Source organism: Sphaerodactylus townsendi, linkage group LG05 (genome assembly GCF_021028975.2).
Source record: "Sphaerodactylus townsendi isolate TG3544 linkage group LG05, MPM_Stown_v2.3, whole genome shotgun sequence".
Taxonomy (NCBI): Eukaryota; Metazoa; Chordata; class Lepidosauria; order Squamata; family Sphaerodactylidae; genus Sphaerodactylus; species Sphaerodactylus townsendi.
In genome coordinates this window covers 122,238,337-122,253,929 of record NC_059429.1, presented here as the reverse complement: position 1 = coordinate 122,253,929, position 15,593 = coordinate 122,238,337, and the positions used below count along the sequence as shown (strand labels likewise).

Here is a 15,593-nt window from a genome sequence, read left to right as displayed (position 1 = left end):
GCTCCCAATCACAGAGCAACATGACCAAACTATTGTTGCTCCAGGAAACATCACGATATATTTATTGGACTTCTGGACATGTCAAATTATAAACCATTGTTACAAAATTAGCTATCCTCCCAAAAATCATTAGGAAAAATACTGCCACTGGTATCTGGGCTCGTTTAGACCCACCAAGATGTGCTAGAGAGAAGGAAGAGGAAAATGTGTGCGTATAAAATGTTTCAAATAAGTGTTGGAAATGTGAACATGAAGAGGGGACTTTTTATCACTGATGGAGGACTTATGGAAAAGCTATTTTGGAGGAATGTTAGAAGACAATGCACACAACACAAAAGATTTTAAAGGCTACTAAACAAATGAAACCTGGGGCTTATCTGTTGGGACTAAAGGACAGATCTCTGGAACTTTGCTTTATATGTGGCAGTAGCAGCAAGAATATTACATGTGCAGAAATTGAAAACTCCAAGTATTCGTACAACTGAAGAATGGTGGGTGAAGGAAGCAGAGTTGGCCGAGATTAGTCAAGTTTACTACTCAAAGAACTTAATTAGGTCTATGGACAATTGGAAACCCTTAATAGAGTATTAAGACAAAATAGAAAAAAATAGTAAGTTTGAAGGTTAAGAATTGTTAAAATAAGAATCAACAGAGAAAAATGAGATTTTCTATTAGTAATGACACTTAAAATTCCATTTCAAAGCTTAATGACCAAGTGCTGCGAAATTAGTTTTAGGGTTCAAGGATTAATATTCAGTGCAGAAGAAACCGGGACTATTTAAGGAATAAGTACTTTATAATTTGGCTAATTATTGCCCTGGTGTGTGTTTCAAATTTTGCAAAGATTTTGAAGTACAAATAAAAAACTGAAAAACACAGCAAGATCTCCCCAATCCTACTCTGCAACTCCAACCACTACACCACACTAGCGTTGGTGGGGTGGGTGCTGTTCAGCTGTAGCAAGCCGCCATACCTGGGTGAGTCATGCAAGTCAAACAGTAATAAGACATTTGACAGTAGCTGCTGAGTCCTTCCTCAAAGCTAAAGCAGCGTTATAAAGTGCCTTTCCCTTTCCCCCTGCCCTTCACTGACAGAGGACTGAAAGCTGGCAATACTGTTGTGTTTGCCTAGTCACAACCACCGAGAACATTAATTTCTTAAAGGTACAGGTGCTGCTTCTATCATTTGGAGTTTTACGCACCACGTATGTGGTTGGTTTGTTTTTTAAGATTACAGATTTTTCCGCAAACCTGAGCCTTTTCTCAGAAGTGCAGAAAAATCTGCCTTGTTTATTTATGGCCTCAGTCTGTGGGTTTCAGTATCCACGGATCTGCCATGTTGAAAATTCTGCGTGTGTGTGTGTGCGTGCGTGCGTGCGTGCGTGCGTGCGTGCGTGCGTGTGTGTGTGTGTGTGTGTATTTATCAAATTTATTATACTGGTTTTGTTTAACTATACTCATTTTATTGTTTGGTTGTACTGGCAGGGAAATATCTATAAAAAAAACTGCACACAGGGCACGCTCTCAAACTGTGCCCTGAACACCTTGTTGAAAGTGTAGCACACCTTCTTGGCACCAGGGAAACTCGGCACCCACACCATTCCTCACATGTCTGTGGCCACCCCTGGATAGCGCCATCCCTACCACTTTCACCAGGAACATGCGCTCCTGCATGGCACCAGCTTGCCATGGACCAGCCTGAGCACCATTGCCAGCGCCCTCAGTGCGCCTCAACCATCAAAGGGCAGGTGGTCACCTCAGCAGCCTGGGTGAGAAGTCCTCCAGGTTTGGCCTGTGGGGTGGGTGAGGGTGGGAGGTGCAGGTGGGCAGCCAAAATGTACCCTCGTGTGAGCCAGGTGGATGGTGCCTGGGTCAAATGACCCTCTTGCCCCCAAAGATATCCTTTTATCATTATATTCTAATTCTATAAGTCTTAGTGAGAGAAGCAGATAATACATGCAAGGCATAAACATATACATTCATAAATGCATTGTTTCCCTTGTATGGGTTTACAATGGTCTCTCTAAGGTACTCTTCAGACATGACAAACCGGCCACAATCTATTGTCGAAGGCTTTCATGGCCAGATTCAACTGGTTGTTGTGGGTTTTCTGGGCTGTGTGGCCGTGGTCTGGTAGATCTTGTTCCTAACATTTCACCTGCATCTGTGGCTGGCATCTTCAGAGGTGTATCACAGGGAAAAGTCTGGAACGTTTGTTTACAGGATTTCTAGATTAGATAATTAAGCTTTACTTTTTCTTAGGCAGGAATACTTGGTTGTTACAGATCGTTCTTAGTTATTCACTTTGGTTGCTACAGATAGGTAATTGACTCAGTTTAAATAAATCTTCTCCATCCTATCATGGAACATCACAGGATGGGGAAATAAATCTCCAAACTCATATTTCAGTGATTTACGTACGAAAGCTGATATAATCCTTCTACGGGAATAAATCTTCTTTCACTTAGTTCTTTTCTTCAGGGTAAATCTTCCCACACAAACCCAAACAAATACTTAAGCCCAAGGTCACCCAGCTGGCGTGTGTGGGAGTGTACAGGCTAATCTGAATTCCCCAGATAAGCCTCCACAACTCAAGCGGCAGAGCTGGGAATCAAACCCGGTTCCTCCAGATCAGAGTGCACCTGCTCTTAGCCACTACACCACTGCTGCCACTGCTTTAGCCACTACACCACTGCTTTACTTTCTAAAGCATTTATTTTATACCCACGGTTGCTAACTCTGGGTTGGAAAATTGCTAGAGGTTTTGTGTGTAGACCCTGGGGAGGGCAGGGCCTTCACAAAGGCGTAATGTCACAGTTGTCCACCCTCCAAAGCTGCCATTTATTTCAATGCAATTGATCTGTGTAGGATGAAGATAAATTGTGATTGAAGGAGAACTCCAGACCCCAACTGGTGGTTGGCAAACCTATTTAAATCCCACCTTTCTCCCTGATGAGGATTAAACCAGTTTATGTTGTTCTTCCAGCAGTGGCGTAGGAGGTTAAGAGCTCGTGTATCTAATCTGGAGGAACCGGGTTTGATTCCCAGCTCTGCCGCCTGAGCTGTGGAGGCTTCTCTGGGGAATTCAGATTAGCCTGTGCACTCCCACACACGCCAGCTGGGTGACCTTGGGCTAGTCACAGCTTCTCGGAGCTCTTTCAGCCCCACCCACCTCACAGGGTGTTTGTTGTGAGGGGGGAAGGGCAAGGAGATTGTAGGCCCCTTTGAGTCTCCTGCAGGAGAGAAAGGGGGGATATAAATCCAAACTCCTCCTCCTCCTCCTCTTCTTCTTCTCCCCTCCTCCAATGCATTTTATTAATTTCCTGGTGTTATTTATAGTCTGTCTTTCTCCATGGGACTCAAGGTGGATTACAGAATGAGTCAATACAAATACACAGTCAATGCAAAACAAGACGGGACGTTCCACAAACAATGAAATAGCATTTGTGTTGTAAAACCAGCCAGAACTATTAAAAAAAACCAGAACTGAAGCAAAATGTAAGTGTTAACACGACACAATGAACGATGGAAAAATTACACAGTAGGATCCAAACCATAGGAAACGATACACAGTATGAACTGAACAAGCCTGGGAAACAGGCTGAGGTTGACTGGTCCCAAGTCACATAGAAAACTTCACAGCAGAGTGGGAATTCAAATTTGCATCTCTCAGATTCCCCCCCCCCCTCCCCTTTCTTCAACACAAGATTAGACGCCAAGGTCAGGTTCTAGCTGAGAGTCTTCTTTGAGCACCTCTTTGAAAAGCCATTACACTCAGACACAGACAAAGACTCCAAGTCACCATTCAAGACACAGCCGTGTATAATTTCCAGGGTTCGACAGCACTGAAGTATCCTTCAGAGGGCGAATGTTGGAAAAGGGCCTTTTGTGCTATTTCGCTTGGTGTATGAAGCTAGTCTTTAGGCAAGGAAGTTTACATTTCACATAATATTTTTAACTACAAGTGGTCAACTACATAAGTGGTCGGGCCATCCTACCTTTCCTCTCCCACAGTTACACAGTAACACAAGGTAAATTGATTTGTAAATACAACTACTGGCCGCATTTCTTCAATTCCCCACTGAGATACATTAGAATCACCACTTGGGAAGTTTTAATTCAAGGTTCAAGATGGCCGGCAGCCCCCAAAGTTGCTCCTCCTTGCCTCTCTACTCATCCGGCAGCTTGAAATGCCCCCATCTTGTTCCAAGGGGCAGGGGACCCTGGAAACAGGACTATTCTCTAAGGGTGTTTCCGCACGGGCAGAAAATGACGGCCTGGAGACGGTAAAAACGCCGTCTCCAGGCTGCCATTCGCACCGGCGCAGCTGCAGCGCAGCCGCGCCACCCCCGCGCTGCCCAGCTGGCCCGCAGCCGGCGTATTCCGAGAACGCTAAGAAGCGTTCTTTTTGGAATACGCCGCCGTGAAGCCGCTGCCGAGCGAACGGCAGCGGCTTCCGCAACGCCTCCATCTCACCTTGTCCTGGGCCTCCGGCGCGTCGCTGAGGCCTGGGGACCGCTCCTGCCCTGCGCCTTCGAGCAGGCGCAGAGCCAGAAGCGTGTCCTCAGGCCTCGGCGACACGCCGAAGGCCCAGGACGAAGCCACAGGCGGGCTCCCGCTTCCGGACCGTCCGTGCGGACGGTCCCAGCGTCTTCGGGTTGGCGCGAGAAGTGCCGACCCAGCCGTTTCCGCCACCGTGCGGAAATGGCCTAAGTGACACACTTTCGAACACTTAAAGAGAGAGATCTTTAGGGCCAGGGATCACCAGTGAAGAAAACTGCAACCAAGCATTTGTGATAATATCTTCCATGGAAACTGGTTGAGATCAACAGAGGAAGGGAGAGGGCCCGGCATCTGGACATGGCCCACCCACCCTAGCGGAGGGGGAGGGAAGGGGAGGGGAGGGGTGCCATGCAAGGGAAGAGGAGTGAGGGAGGGGAGGCATGCAAAGGAGGGAAGGGAGGAGAGGGAGGGGGAGAGAGCCTGGCATCTTGACATGGCCCATCCACCCTAGCGGAGGGAGGAGGGAAGGGAGGAAGGGAGGGAGGGGGAGGTGTGCCATGCAAGGGAAGGGGAGTGAGAGAGGGGTGGCATGCAAGGGAGGGGAGGGAGGAGGCCCAGCATCTGGACATGGCCCACACACCCTAGCAGAGGGAGGGGAGGTGGCATGCAAGGGAAGGGGAGTGAGAGAGGGGTGGCATGCAAGGGAGGGGAGGGAGGAGGCCCAGCATCTGGACATGGCCCACCCACCCTAGCTGGGGGGGAGGTGGCATGCAAAGGAAGGGGAGTTAGTGAGGGGTGGCATGCAAGGGAGGGGAGGGAACATGGCCCACCCACCCTAGCAGAGGGAGGAGGGAAGGGAGGGAGGGGGAGGTGTGCTATGCAAGGGAAGGGGAGGGAGGGGAGGGAGGGGAGGGAGGGAGGAGGCCCAGCATCTGGACATGGCCCACCCACCCTAGCAGAGGGGGGGAGGTGGCATGCAAGGGAAGGGGAGTGAGTGAGGGGTGGCATGCAAGGGAGGGGAGGGAACATGGCCCACCCACCCTAGCGGAGGGAGGGGAGACATGCAAGGGAGGCGGACAGTCACATATTCTCTCAGCCTAACCCACCTCACAGGGTTCTTGTGAGGATGAAATGGAGGAAAGGAAAACAATGTAAGCTATTTTTGAGTCCCCACTGCGAGGTGTGGGGATAGGAACGTGGGTCTCCCAGATCCCAGAACCTCCATTCTGAGGCTTTCTTTTAAAGGAATTCATGGTGGTATGACCAAAGGTAGGCATACTTACCTGCACAGCTGTTCACCATTCTCAATTTAGAAAATGCCAACTCATTGCAAGGTTAAAGAATGACCTCACCTTCAGTCGTTCACCCATTTCCTCAAAATTCTAACTCAGGCTGTGCAACCTGTAAATACTTTCATCTGGCAGGCAGGCAGGCAAACCAGACAGATAGACAGATGGACGGACGGACGGACGGACGGACGGATGGATAGGAGGAAGGCCATAGTATAGAGGCCCAAATTAGCAGAACACTTGATTAACTTCGCATCTGTTCTTACCTTGATTTGCCTAAAAGGTCTGCCAGCTAACTACTGAGTTTGGGTGGCTTCCCAGGGATGCCTGTTATGTAGGTGAGAAAGGTCGTGTTTTGCTTTTTAGGAAGAACACATCAGGAAAACCACCTGGGCTATGAATTTTCTGGGAAACTGAACTCTGATCCCAATGGCAACTCTCATCTCCGAAGCAATCTTAAACTGAAACAGTATGCTCCCAAGCCTCCAAACCAAGTCCTGCCAATTTACCTTGAGTCTCAGCAAGAAAGGTGGACTACAAATAACCTAACCAATAATGGTAAATTCTGGCCTAACCCCACTGACACAGAAATCTGATCTTCCCCTTTTCCAGGTGCTCAAACGTCCTTATTTTCTCATGCTAAGTCAGACCTCTGGTCGGTCGGTCGATCTGTCTGTCTATTTATTGCTTCGTTTTCTATACCGCCCTGTCCCCGAGGGGCTCTGGGCGGTTTACAACATAAAATCCAGTACAGTACCAACGAGGAGCAAACAATAAAAACAATTTACCTAGGCTCCAACAATTTAAATTACTAATGAACAGTAAAATCCCCTTTAAAACAGCGGTAATACAATAAAGGCGCCAAGAAGCCTATTACCAAACCAGAAAAAGGGAAGGATGGCGGGTCCCAGTAATATAAGGGCAACCCTGATGTTAAAACAGAGCAAAAAGGGGCAAAAGGGGGGGGGGGCACCACCTCAGCGGCTGGTCTCTCCAAAGGCCCAGTGGAACAACTCAGTCTTACAGGCCCTGCGGAATTCACCAAGATCCCGCAGGGCCCGGACAGCTGGAGGGAGAGTGTTCCACTCTCTATTGAAGTCAGTACCGTCCATTTTGACTGGCAGCCACTCAAGTTGAGGTATTTCACATCACCTGCTGCCTGGTCCTTTTAAGTGGAGACACTGGGGATCGAACTGGTGACCTTCTACATGCCAAGTGAATGCTCAGTCATTGAGTCATGGCCCCACCTCCCTGCCTCAACCATTTAGTCTCCTGCTTTGCCTTTCAGATGGGCCATCTAGCTGTGAACCCATGTTGGAGATGCTGACATAGCCCCCACTCTGTGCCTCCCCTTCACCAAAGAGAAGCGATCACTACACAAACATGTGGTTGCAAGCCTTAAAGTATTTTTAGTAACCTGGGGATAATTCTTAAAAAATCAACTATGCAAATTTCACAAAATAAATTTCCCCCAGCCCCCCAAGAATCTTATTCAGCAAGCTGGGGAGCAGGGAACAAGAGCAGTCAGGTAGAGCTACATCAGAAAAAGAATGGATCATTTTCCAATTGTCTAAATGTAAACCACATTCCCTTTCCACAGCTAGGACCCTCCAACCCTTCTAACTTCTCAGTGAACAGCATCTAAGTTGATTATTGAATTTGGTTAACTAACAAATGCAGTTTGTTAAGCAGCAAGGAAATATCCTGCCGAGGCACAGAAACAGACACGTGATTAAAGCCATTCCTAAAAACACTGACAGGAAAGTAGGTGCCATTCATTTCATGGGAGCTATTTGCAGAACTCAGTTGCTTCAGATATTACAGAAGTACCATCAGTCACTATTCTGACTCTGAAAAGAAGAAATTGCACAAGAAGTATCCAAAAATGCAGTGTACACATTTCTGTGCAATAGTTCTTCTTTAGGTGTTCCCCAGAAGTGCCACTCACAGAAGCTTCTGGGGAATTTGGTTGGCAGAGCTGAAACAGTCAAAGCAATTCTTGTTCTGGACGTTGTGGGTTTTCTTGGCTGTCTCTGTCTCTGAAGACGCCAGTCATAGATGCAGGTGAAACGTTAGTAGCCAAAACTACCAGACCACGGCCACACAGCCCAGAAAACCCACAAGAGCCAGCTGATTCCAACCATGAAAGCCTTCAACAATACAATTCTTGTACTTTTGGGTCCACAGCTCACTTTGTATCTAAACACCACATTTGCAAGTGTAACCCCTATGCGAATAATGGAATGACCCAGAAAGGGGTGGAGTCTGAAAAGAAGGAGAAGACTGCAGAACTCATGAAGTTGGAGGAAGCAAGGCTACCAGGCTGGGACCTTGATTGATTTTTATAAGCCCTTAACACCTTGTTTAAGAATTTATTGTTTCAGGGTTTTTGTGTATGTAAATGGTGAGAGTTTTTCTGGGGACCTTCAACATCTTGAACCCAGTTCACCAAGCCTCTGGAGCAGGGGTCCCCAACTTTTTAAACAGGGGGCCAGTTCACTGTCCCTCAGACTGTTGGAGGGCCGGACTAAAAAAAACTATGAACAAATTCCTATGCACAAATGATTGTAAAATGTTTGATTTCACCTTTCAGCCTTTCTGTCATGGTCTATTTTTAGAACAGTGACCAAAGTATGTCAAGTACAGGGTGGGCTCCAAATATTGTTGGGGAGGCTGTGGAATACCTTCCCCTGTAAAAAAAAGCAGAACTTTCCCAATGAAGCTTTCCATCTAACCCAGGATCAGGTATCTTCCTGGGTTCTTTCCTCCCTAGCAGCCAGCAAGCGATTCGCCAGCCTGGCTGATGCCAATGAGAGTGAGGCAGAACAGAAAGCCTGAGAGCAACACATGGAGTAGTTGAGAGGGAAGGGCGGAGCAGGCATTGCCACATGTAAGGTTTCCAACTCTGGGTCAGAAAATTCATGGAGATTTGGGGGTGCCATCATGTAACTGCAATCAACAGCCGTTGGGGCCGGTTCCTCCTCTCCCTCGAGCCCCCACTGCACATGAATGGAGCCATCGCCGCCATGCCTGGCGGGCCGGATAAATGCCTTCAGGGGACCACATTTGGCCCCCGGGCCGTAGTTTGGGGACCCCTGCTCTGGAGTCTCCATGAGCCAACCACCAGCAGGAAGAATGGACTTGGCATTATCAGCCTGTCATTAGAAGGACTGGAAATGAAACTTGAACAGGAGCTTGAAGTGTTAAGTTAAATGTTAATGTTTGACCATTGTCATGTGTTAAAGAAAGTAAACCATTTTGTTTTTTTAAAATTTGTGGTTGCAAACTTATTCCAAGTTCTGCCCCATAGAACCCACAAACTGAGGTTACACAAGCACAGTCTGAACGTTCACAAGGCAATCCCAAACAGAGTAACACCTTTTGAATTGAATGGGCTTAGTAACAACTCTATATAGAATGGCACTGTAGGATAATTAATGGCTTAGATTAGCCATTCTCTGGGGTGCCATGAGCATGTCCCAGGGGTACCGCGGCAACACTACCGCCCCCCCCCCCCTCATTTTTGTGGTGTCTCCCACCGCCAACAAGGACATGGTGCTGGCTCATGGGACATGTCCTGCCACAAGGTCATCAGCAACCCCCACCCCCCATTGCCTCACTTCACCCTGGGAGGGGAAGGTGGGGGGTGTGGCAAGCAGGGGCAATGGGAGGGGAAGGTGGAGGGTGGCGGCAGGGGTACCGTGAGATATGAAGAGTGAGGTCAAGGGTACCCTGACCTCGAAAAGGTTGGGAAACACTGGCTTAGATGAATCATCAAATGATAACTTTCACTGATTTAAAGAAAAGAAGTCCCTGACTACTTTTTATAAAGTTTAAATAGAACGATTTGTAAAAACCACGTCCTGCAGATGCCTTCTGAAAACAGCCATTCCCCAGTGACCCTTGGGTGTTGCTGATTTCTGCTGTCATTAAGTTTGGGCAAATCTATTTGTTCGCTTTCCAACATACTTCTGTAAAAAAAAATGACCTCCTTTTCTGGTTCTGTGAAGTCAAGAGTATTTTGGATCTTCATACAGTTCAGGTCACAAATCTTAATTCCTATCTGCATCCGACGAAATTGAATCTCAAAAGCACATAACCCAGAAATCTTGATAGTCTCTAAGGTGCTGATAAGATGCTCCATGAACAGCCACTTAACAATGGTTACTTGACAAAGAGTCCCGTCCTAGTAATGGTCAGTCAGAAGTAAATTCCACTGGTATCAGTGGATCTTGCCCACAAACAAGTGTGCATGAGTTTGTATACTCTTTTACATCAAAAGTAGGAAGCCAGCTAGGGAAGCGGTAGGCCCGTTAGATGACAAAGGAGCAAAAGGTGTGCTAACGGATGATAGGGAGATTGCAGAGAAGCTGAATGAATTCTTTGCATCTGTCTTCACCCAAGAGGAGGTGAGGACAATTCCTGCACCTGAACCAAGCTTCTTAGGAGGCAAATCCGAGGAACTAGCGAAGATAGTGGTAGACAAGGAAGTAGTTCTGGCAGCCATTGATAAACTAAATGCTACCAGATTGCAGTCACCCAAGAGTTCTTAAAGAGCTCAAGCATGAAATTGCTGATCTTCTCACTTTAATATGCAACTTATCCCTGAAATCAGCCTCCCTCCCTAAAGACTGGAAGATAGCCAATGTCACACCAATCTTTAAGAAAGGATCTAGGGGGAACCCAGGAAATTACAGGCCAGTCAGTTTGACATCTGTTCCTGGTAAATTAGTAGAATCTATCATTAAAGATAAAATTATAAAACATGTAGAAAAGCAAGATCTGCTGAGGAAGAGTCAGCATGGCTTTTGCAGAGGCAAGTCCTGCCTTACGAACTTACTAGAGTGCTTTGAGGATGTAAACAGGCATGTGGATAAGGGGGAACCAGTGGACACTGTCTACTTGGATTTCCAAAAGGCTTCTGACAAAGTTCCTCACCAGAGACAAGTGAGAAAACTCAGCAATGAAGGAATAAGAGGGGAAGTCCTCCTATGGGTTAAAAACTGGTTGAGAAACAGGAAGCAAAGGGTGGGTGTAAATGGGAAATTCTCACAATGGAGAGATGTAAGGAGTGGTGTCCCCCAAGGATCCGTTTTGGGACCAGTGCTCTTTAACCTATTAAAAAATGACCATGCTCTTTAACCTATTAAAAAATGACCATGCACATCAGAGACATCCCAGAGCTGGCCCGACTTTCAAAAGTCCACCATTTCTGCTGTCACTAAACAGAGTTTCTGCAAGCTCTTGGATTTTTTGCTGAGGACCCTTTCTTAGGAGTTCTTTAGCCCATGCTGGCTTGTGAAGGCAAATGGGTTGTTTTTAAGATTTCACTCTCTTAAACGCTGTTCTCCCTCAGTGAATGAAACTTTGGGTTTTCTAAAACCAGTTTTGCTCCACCCTGTTTTGCTTGTAGTTGCCGCATTACATACAAAATAATCTGTATGCTTTCAGGAGCCAAAAAGGGGTTAAGGAATCTGTATGAAAGGGACCTTAGAAAAGAAACTCTTACAGAATTATCTCCGAGGAAAGTACTCTTTATGGTGTCCTATCATCCAAAAAACGAAAACAAAAAAACTCTAGGCTAAATGTGAACCTTAGACATGATACTTGGAGGCCTTGAGATGCATGTGGAACTTAATTCTAAGCAGGCATGCTCAGAATCTGTCTGCAAGAGCCAGAGCTGCTCAAAGAAGCGGGGGAGACATGAGGAATATAATTCCAGGATCCCGGGTCATTCCAGGAGCTCACAGAGTATGCCAAGTTTGAGGAGGAGGAGGAGGAAGAAGAAGAATTTGGATTTATATCCCCCCCTTTCTCTCCTGTAAGGAGACTCAAAGGGGCTTACAATCTCCTTTCCCTTCCCCCCCTCCCCACCACAAGAAACACCCTGTGAGGTGGGTGGGGCTGAGAGAGCTCCAAAGAACTGTGACTAGCCCAAGGTCACACGGTTGCTAATCTGATTCACCAGATAAACCTCCACAGCTCAAGTGGCAGAGCAGGGAATCAAACCCGCTTCTCCAGATTAGAGCGCACCTGCTCTTAACCACTACACCACACTGGCTCAGTGACAGAGCATCAGCATGGAATCCAGAGGGTGGCAGGTTCAGTTCCCAGAATCTCCAGCAAAAATAAGGCAGCAGGTGATGCTCGAGACCCTGGAGGGTCATTGTCAGTCTGAGTAGACAAGACTGCTTCTGATGGACCAACAGTCTGATATAATATAAGGAAACTTCAAGTTATGTGCATTGTTATAATGTGATCTTTGGGCTAGAGGAGGTTAGTGGCTTAGAGGAAATCTTCTTCTGGGAAGTCTGGAAACCTGGAGAAACATAATTATGGGGAGCAAAGAAATCCCAGTAGGAAACACACCTGCCCTATATCAGTTAATTCTATTCAAGAACAAAAGGGGGGGTTATGGTAGATACCAATAAATGAAAATTATTACCATATAAAGGAGGTGAAGTGTAAGCAATGAATACAACGTTGGACGTGTCTTTGTGAACTTAGGAAGATCATTGGGGGAAGGGTGCAGGACAGGAAAAGTCAGTGCTTGGTTCTCGGGCCGTTCTTACAGGCCAGGGCAGGGGTAGGGAACCTGCGGCTCGAGAGCCGCATGCGGCTCTTCTGCCCTTGCACTGTGGCTCCACAAGCCGAGCCACCGGCCCCATCCTTGCCCACCCTGCAGGCAGCAGGGCGGGCGCACCAACTGCCCGCGGTCGGCTGGGCCGTGCCGCGGACTTCCCCTCTCGCCCGCCCCGTTGGAGCGGGGCGGGCGCTTTCCCAGTGGCCGGCGAGGCCGAGCCGCCGGCTTCATCCTTGCCCGCCCTGCAGGCAGCAGGGTGGGCGCATCCATGCGCTTCTCAGAATGTGCAGAGTAAAAGGTAAAAAACCCCCAATATATATAGTGTTATCTTTATTTTAAATGTCAAAAATTATTTGCGGCTCCAAGTGTTTTCTTTTCCCGTGGAAAACGGGTCCAAATGGCTCTTTGAGTGCTAAAGGTTCCCTACCCCTGGGCCAGGGTAATGCTGATCACCACTTTGGGGCCAGGGAGGAATTCTCCTCCAGGTCAGATTGGCCAGAGATCCTGGAGCTTATTTTGCCTTCCTCTGGGAACACAGCAGTGGTCACTGGGGGAGAGGGGGGTAGTTGGGATTGCACAGTTTGGGGGGGGTGGACTAGATGAACCCTGAGGTCCCTTCCATCCTGTGTTTCTGTGTCCTGAATGAAAGCAAAAGAGGTGGGCTTTTTTAAAAGTCTCACAACATTTGTCCCACAGATTCATAAAATTAGCAACAACCTGCAAAAAAAGCCATTGAGAAGCCCCTCAAATCTTATTGTGAGTTCTAGCCCTAGAACAGCCCTATTGTGAGTTCTAGCCCTAGCTCTAGAACAGAGAGCAGCAAAATTGTATTGTTGTAACCACAACGTCATAACAAACCCAGAACAGAAAACTGATAGTCAGAAGGAGGAAGAAATGAAATAAAAGAGAAATGGCCCCTTTATTTATTTATTTATTTATTTAATTTTAAATGTTTTAAAACATTCTAAAGATAACAAGCTATTAGGTAAGAATCAGACTCTTGGAGTCAATTCTCAACAAGCCCTCGGAGCCCAGAGGAAGAGTCACTGAGATGCAGTTTCAAATCAAAACACAACAGGTCGAGCATCTCCTAGAGACCGTCAGTCTGGAAACCGGCGCGCTCCCCAAAGCACTTGTTGCCGGGAGAGCCAATAGAGAGCAGCGCGCAATCTTTGAGCCGCTTGCAAAGTGCCAGGCCGGAGAAGGGGGGTGTTAGATGGAGAAATGACTTTGCTTGGAAACTCACACACGCACACACCCCGTTCGCGTCGTGGAAATACAGCTGCAAAAGGAGCGCTTGCAGAGATTACTAATCGCAGAGGGGGGAAAACAACATCCACACCCACACTCTGTTGCAACCGCAGACCACATGGCTCCAAACTTCACCCTCCAAAACAGCAACCTCCTTCCGGATCTTCTCGTTTTCTAGCAACCCCAACAGAGCAGCACAGAGCAGCACAGACGGGGAGCAGGAGCGGAGGGGGGGCTTTTGGCACCGCTGTGCACCGCTCTACACCGCTGCAGCTTTCCCCGCACTTGCAGGCGAGATTGCAACCGGGCGGGCTGCAAAGCCAGCGCCGAAGGGTCAAACCACCACGCGGAGACCGCAGAGGCCGTCAAGGCGACCTTTCAGAGACTTGCGAACAAGGCGGCGATTCTCCCGGCGCCGCTCGTGGCCCGCTCGCCGGCCCCCCATCCCCCCACTAGCAGAGGCGCGCCCCCCGGCGGCGGCTCACCCAGCAGCAGCAGGCGGTGGGTCTGCTTGTAGCGGCGCTTCTCGGCTTTGAGCGACTTGTCGATGCTTTTGCTCCGCAGCAGCTCGGCTTTCCGCACGGCTTTCAGCACCTCCTTGGTGGCCGCGCGCCCCGACGGGCCGTCCACGCCGCCGCCGCCGCCGCCGCGCTCCGAGGCGTCCGCGTCTCCGGGCACGTAGGGCGGGTGGACTCCGCCGAGCAGCCTGGGGCGAAGGCTGGAGGAGCACAGCCCCATGGTGGCGGCCGGGGCGCCACAGCCCGTGCACCACCCCCGGGCCGGACACGCCGCGCGCACTCCGGCCCACGGGAGACCCAGCTGCCCGGGACCAGGAGGAGGAGACCCGGGCGAGAGGCTCGGCGGCAGAGGCGAGGGCGCGGGGTGGTCCCCAGCCGAGGGAAGTCCCGGCCCTCCCCGAGGGTGGCTTTTAAGGTGGAACCGGCTCCTCGGGACTCCGGGGCCAGTTTCCTCCCACTGCCTTTTCAATAATCAGAAGGAAGGAAAAGTAACGCCTTTACCGGAGTCTCCAGGGGAAAAAAATCAAGGGGTGGGGGGGAGGGGAAATAAAGCTCCTTCCGCATAAGCAGATTAATGCAGTTTCAATCCACTTTCACAGCACTTTGAAGCTGGATTTTTACTGTGCGGAATAGTCAGACAATTGTGAACGTGGATTGGATGTGTATTATTCTGCATGGGCGGAAGGGACCTCCGTTAGTTTTCTCTGTGCTGTAAAGGTTTGCTGTGGATTGATGCGACCCTTTTTTTTCTCCCTCCTCCACGGTGTTTTTTTTTTTAATGTTGCTCAATAACTTCTTTTATCAGTGCACTGCTCAAAGTCCGCCCTCGTCATTATTTATTAATGCTAATAATAATCATAGAGTTGGTAGAGACCACAGGAGCCGTCAAGTCCGACCCCCTGCCGAACAGGCATTCGCAACCAAAGCGCGCTTGACAGATGGCGGCCTGGCCTCTGTTTAAAAACCTCCAAAGAAGGAGAGTCTGCCACATTTTTAATAATGGTAAATGAATAATTTAAAATAATAATATTAATTGCAGCTGCGTTCTTCTGGTTGCACAGATTTTAAACAGCTTACAGCATCGTTGTTCCTTTCTGCATTTTATCCTCATAACAACCCTGTGAGGTAGGAAGATGAAGGCCGCCATATAAGCTTTCACAGGAGAGTAAATATTTGAAGTTGAGTCTGTCTGATCTTAGCCTCACTCAAACCCCTACTCATGAAATAAAAACACAAGAATCCCACAGGATCAGACCAGTGGTCCATCTAATTCAGGGGTGTCCAACTCTGGCGCTTCAGATGTTCATGGACTACAAGTCCTGTAATTTCCTGGTTCCCCTCCAGTGGTGGAGCTACAAGGGGACCAGGTGTGTGCTGTGCATCGGGCGCACCCCTGGTGTGCAGAAAATCGCCCCAGGCCCCTCCCCCGCCCCCATGGTGCCCACCCCAT

General features: G+C 48.6%; 1 protein-coding gene across 3 annotated transcripts in view; it reads right to left on the bottom strand.

The window, feature by feature from the left end:
- Positions 1-14,419, bottom strand: part of GNAS (GNAS complex locus) — a 250,708-nt gene extending 236,289 nt beyond the window's left edge. The window contains exon 1 of one of the 3 annotated variants that reach the window (XM_048496273.1): positions 14,111-14,419. In XM_048496273.1, the coding sequence (XP_048352230.1) occupies positions 14,111-14,363 (253 nt within the window). In that variant the 5' untranslated portion in view covers positions 14,364-14,419. The remainder of the gene's footprint in view (positions 1-14,110) is intronic. The other 2 variants (XM_048496275.1, XM_048496276.1) reach the window with 2 other exon arrangements.
- Between the last annotated feature and the right edge of the window lie 1,174 nt (positions 14,420-15,593).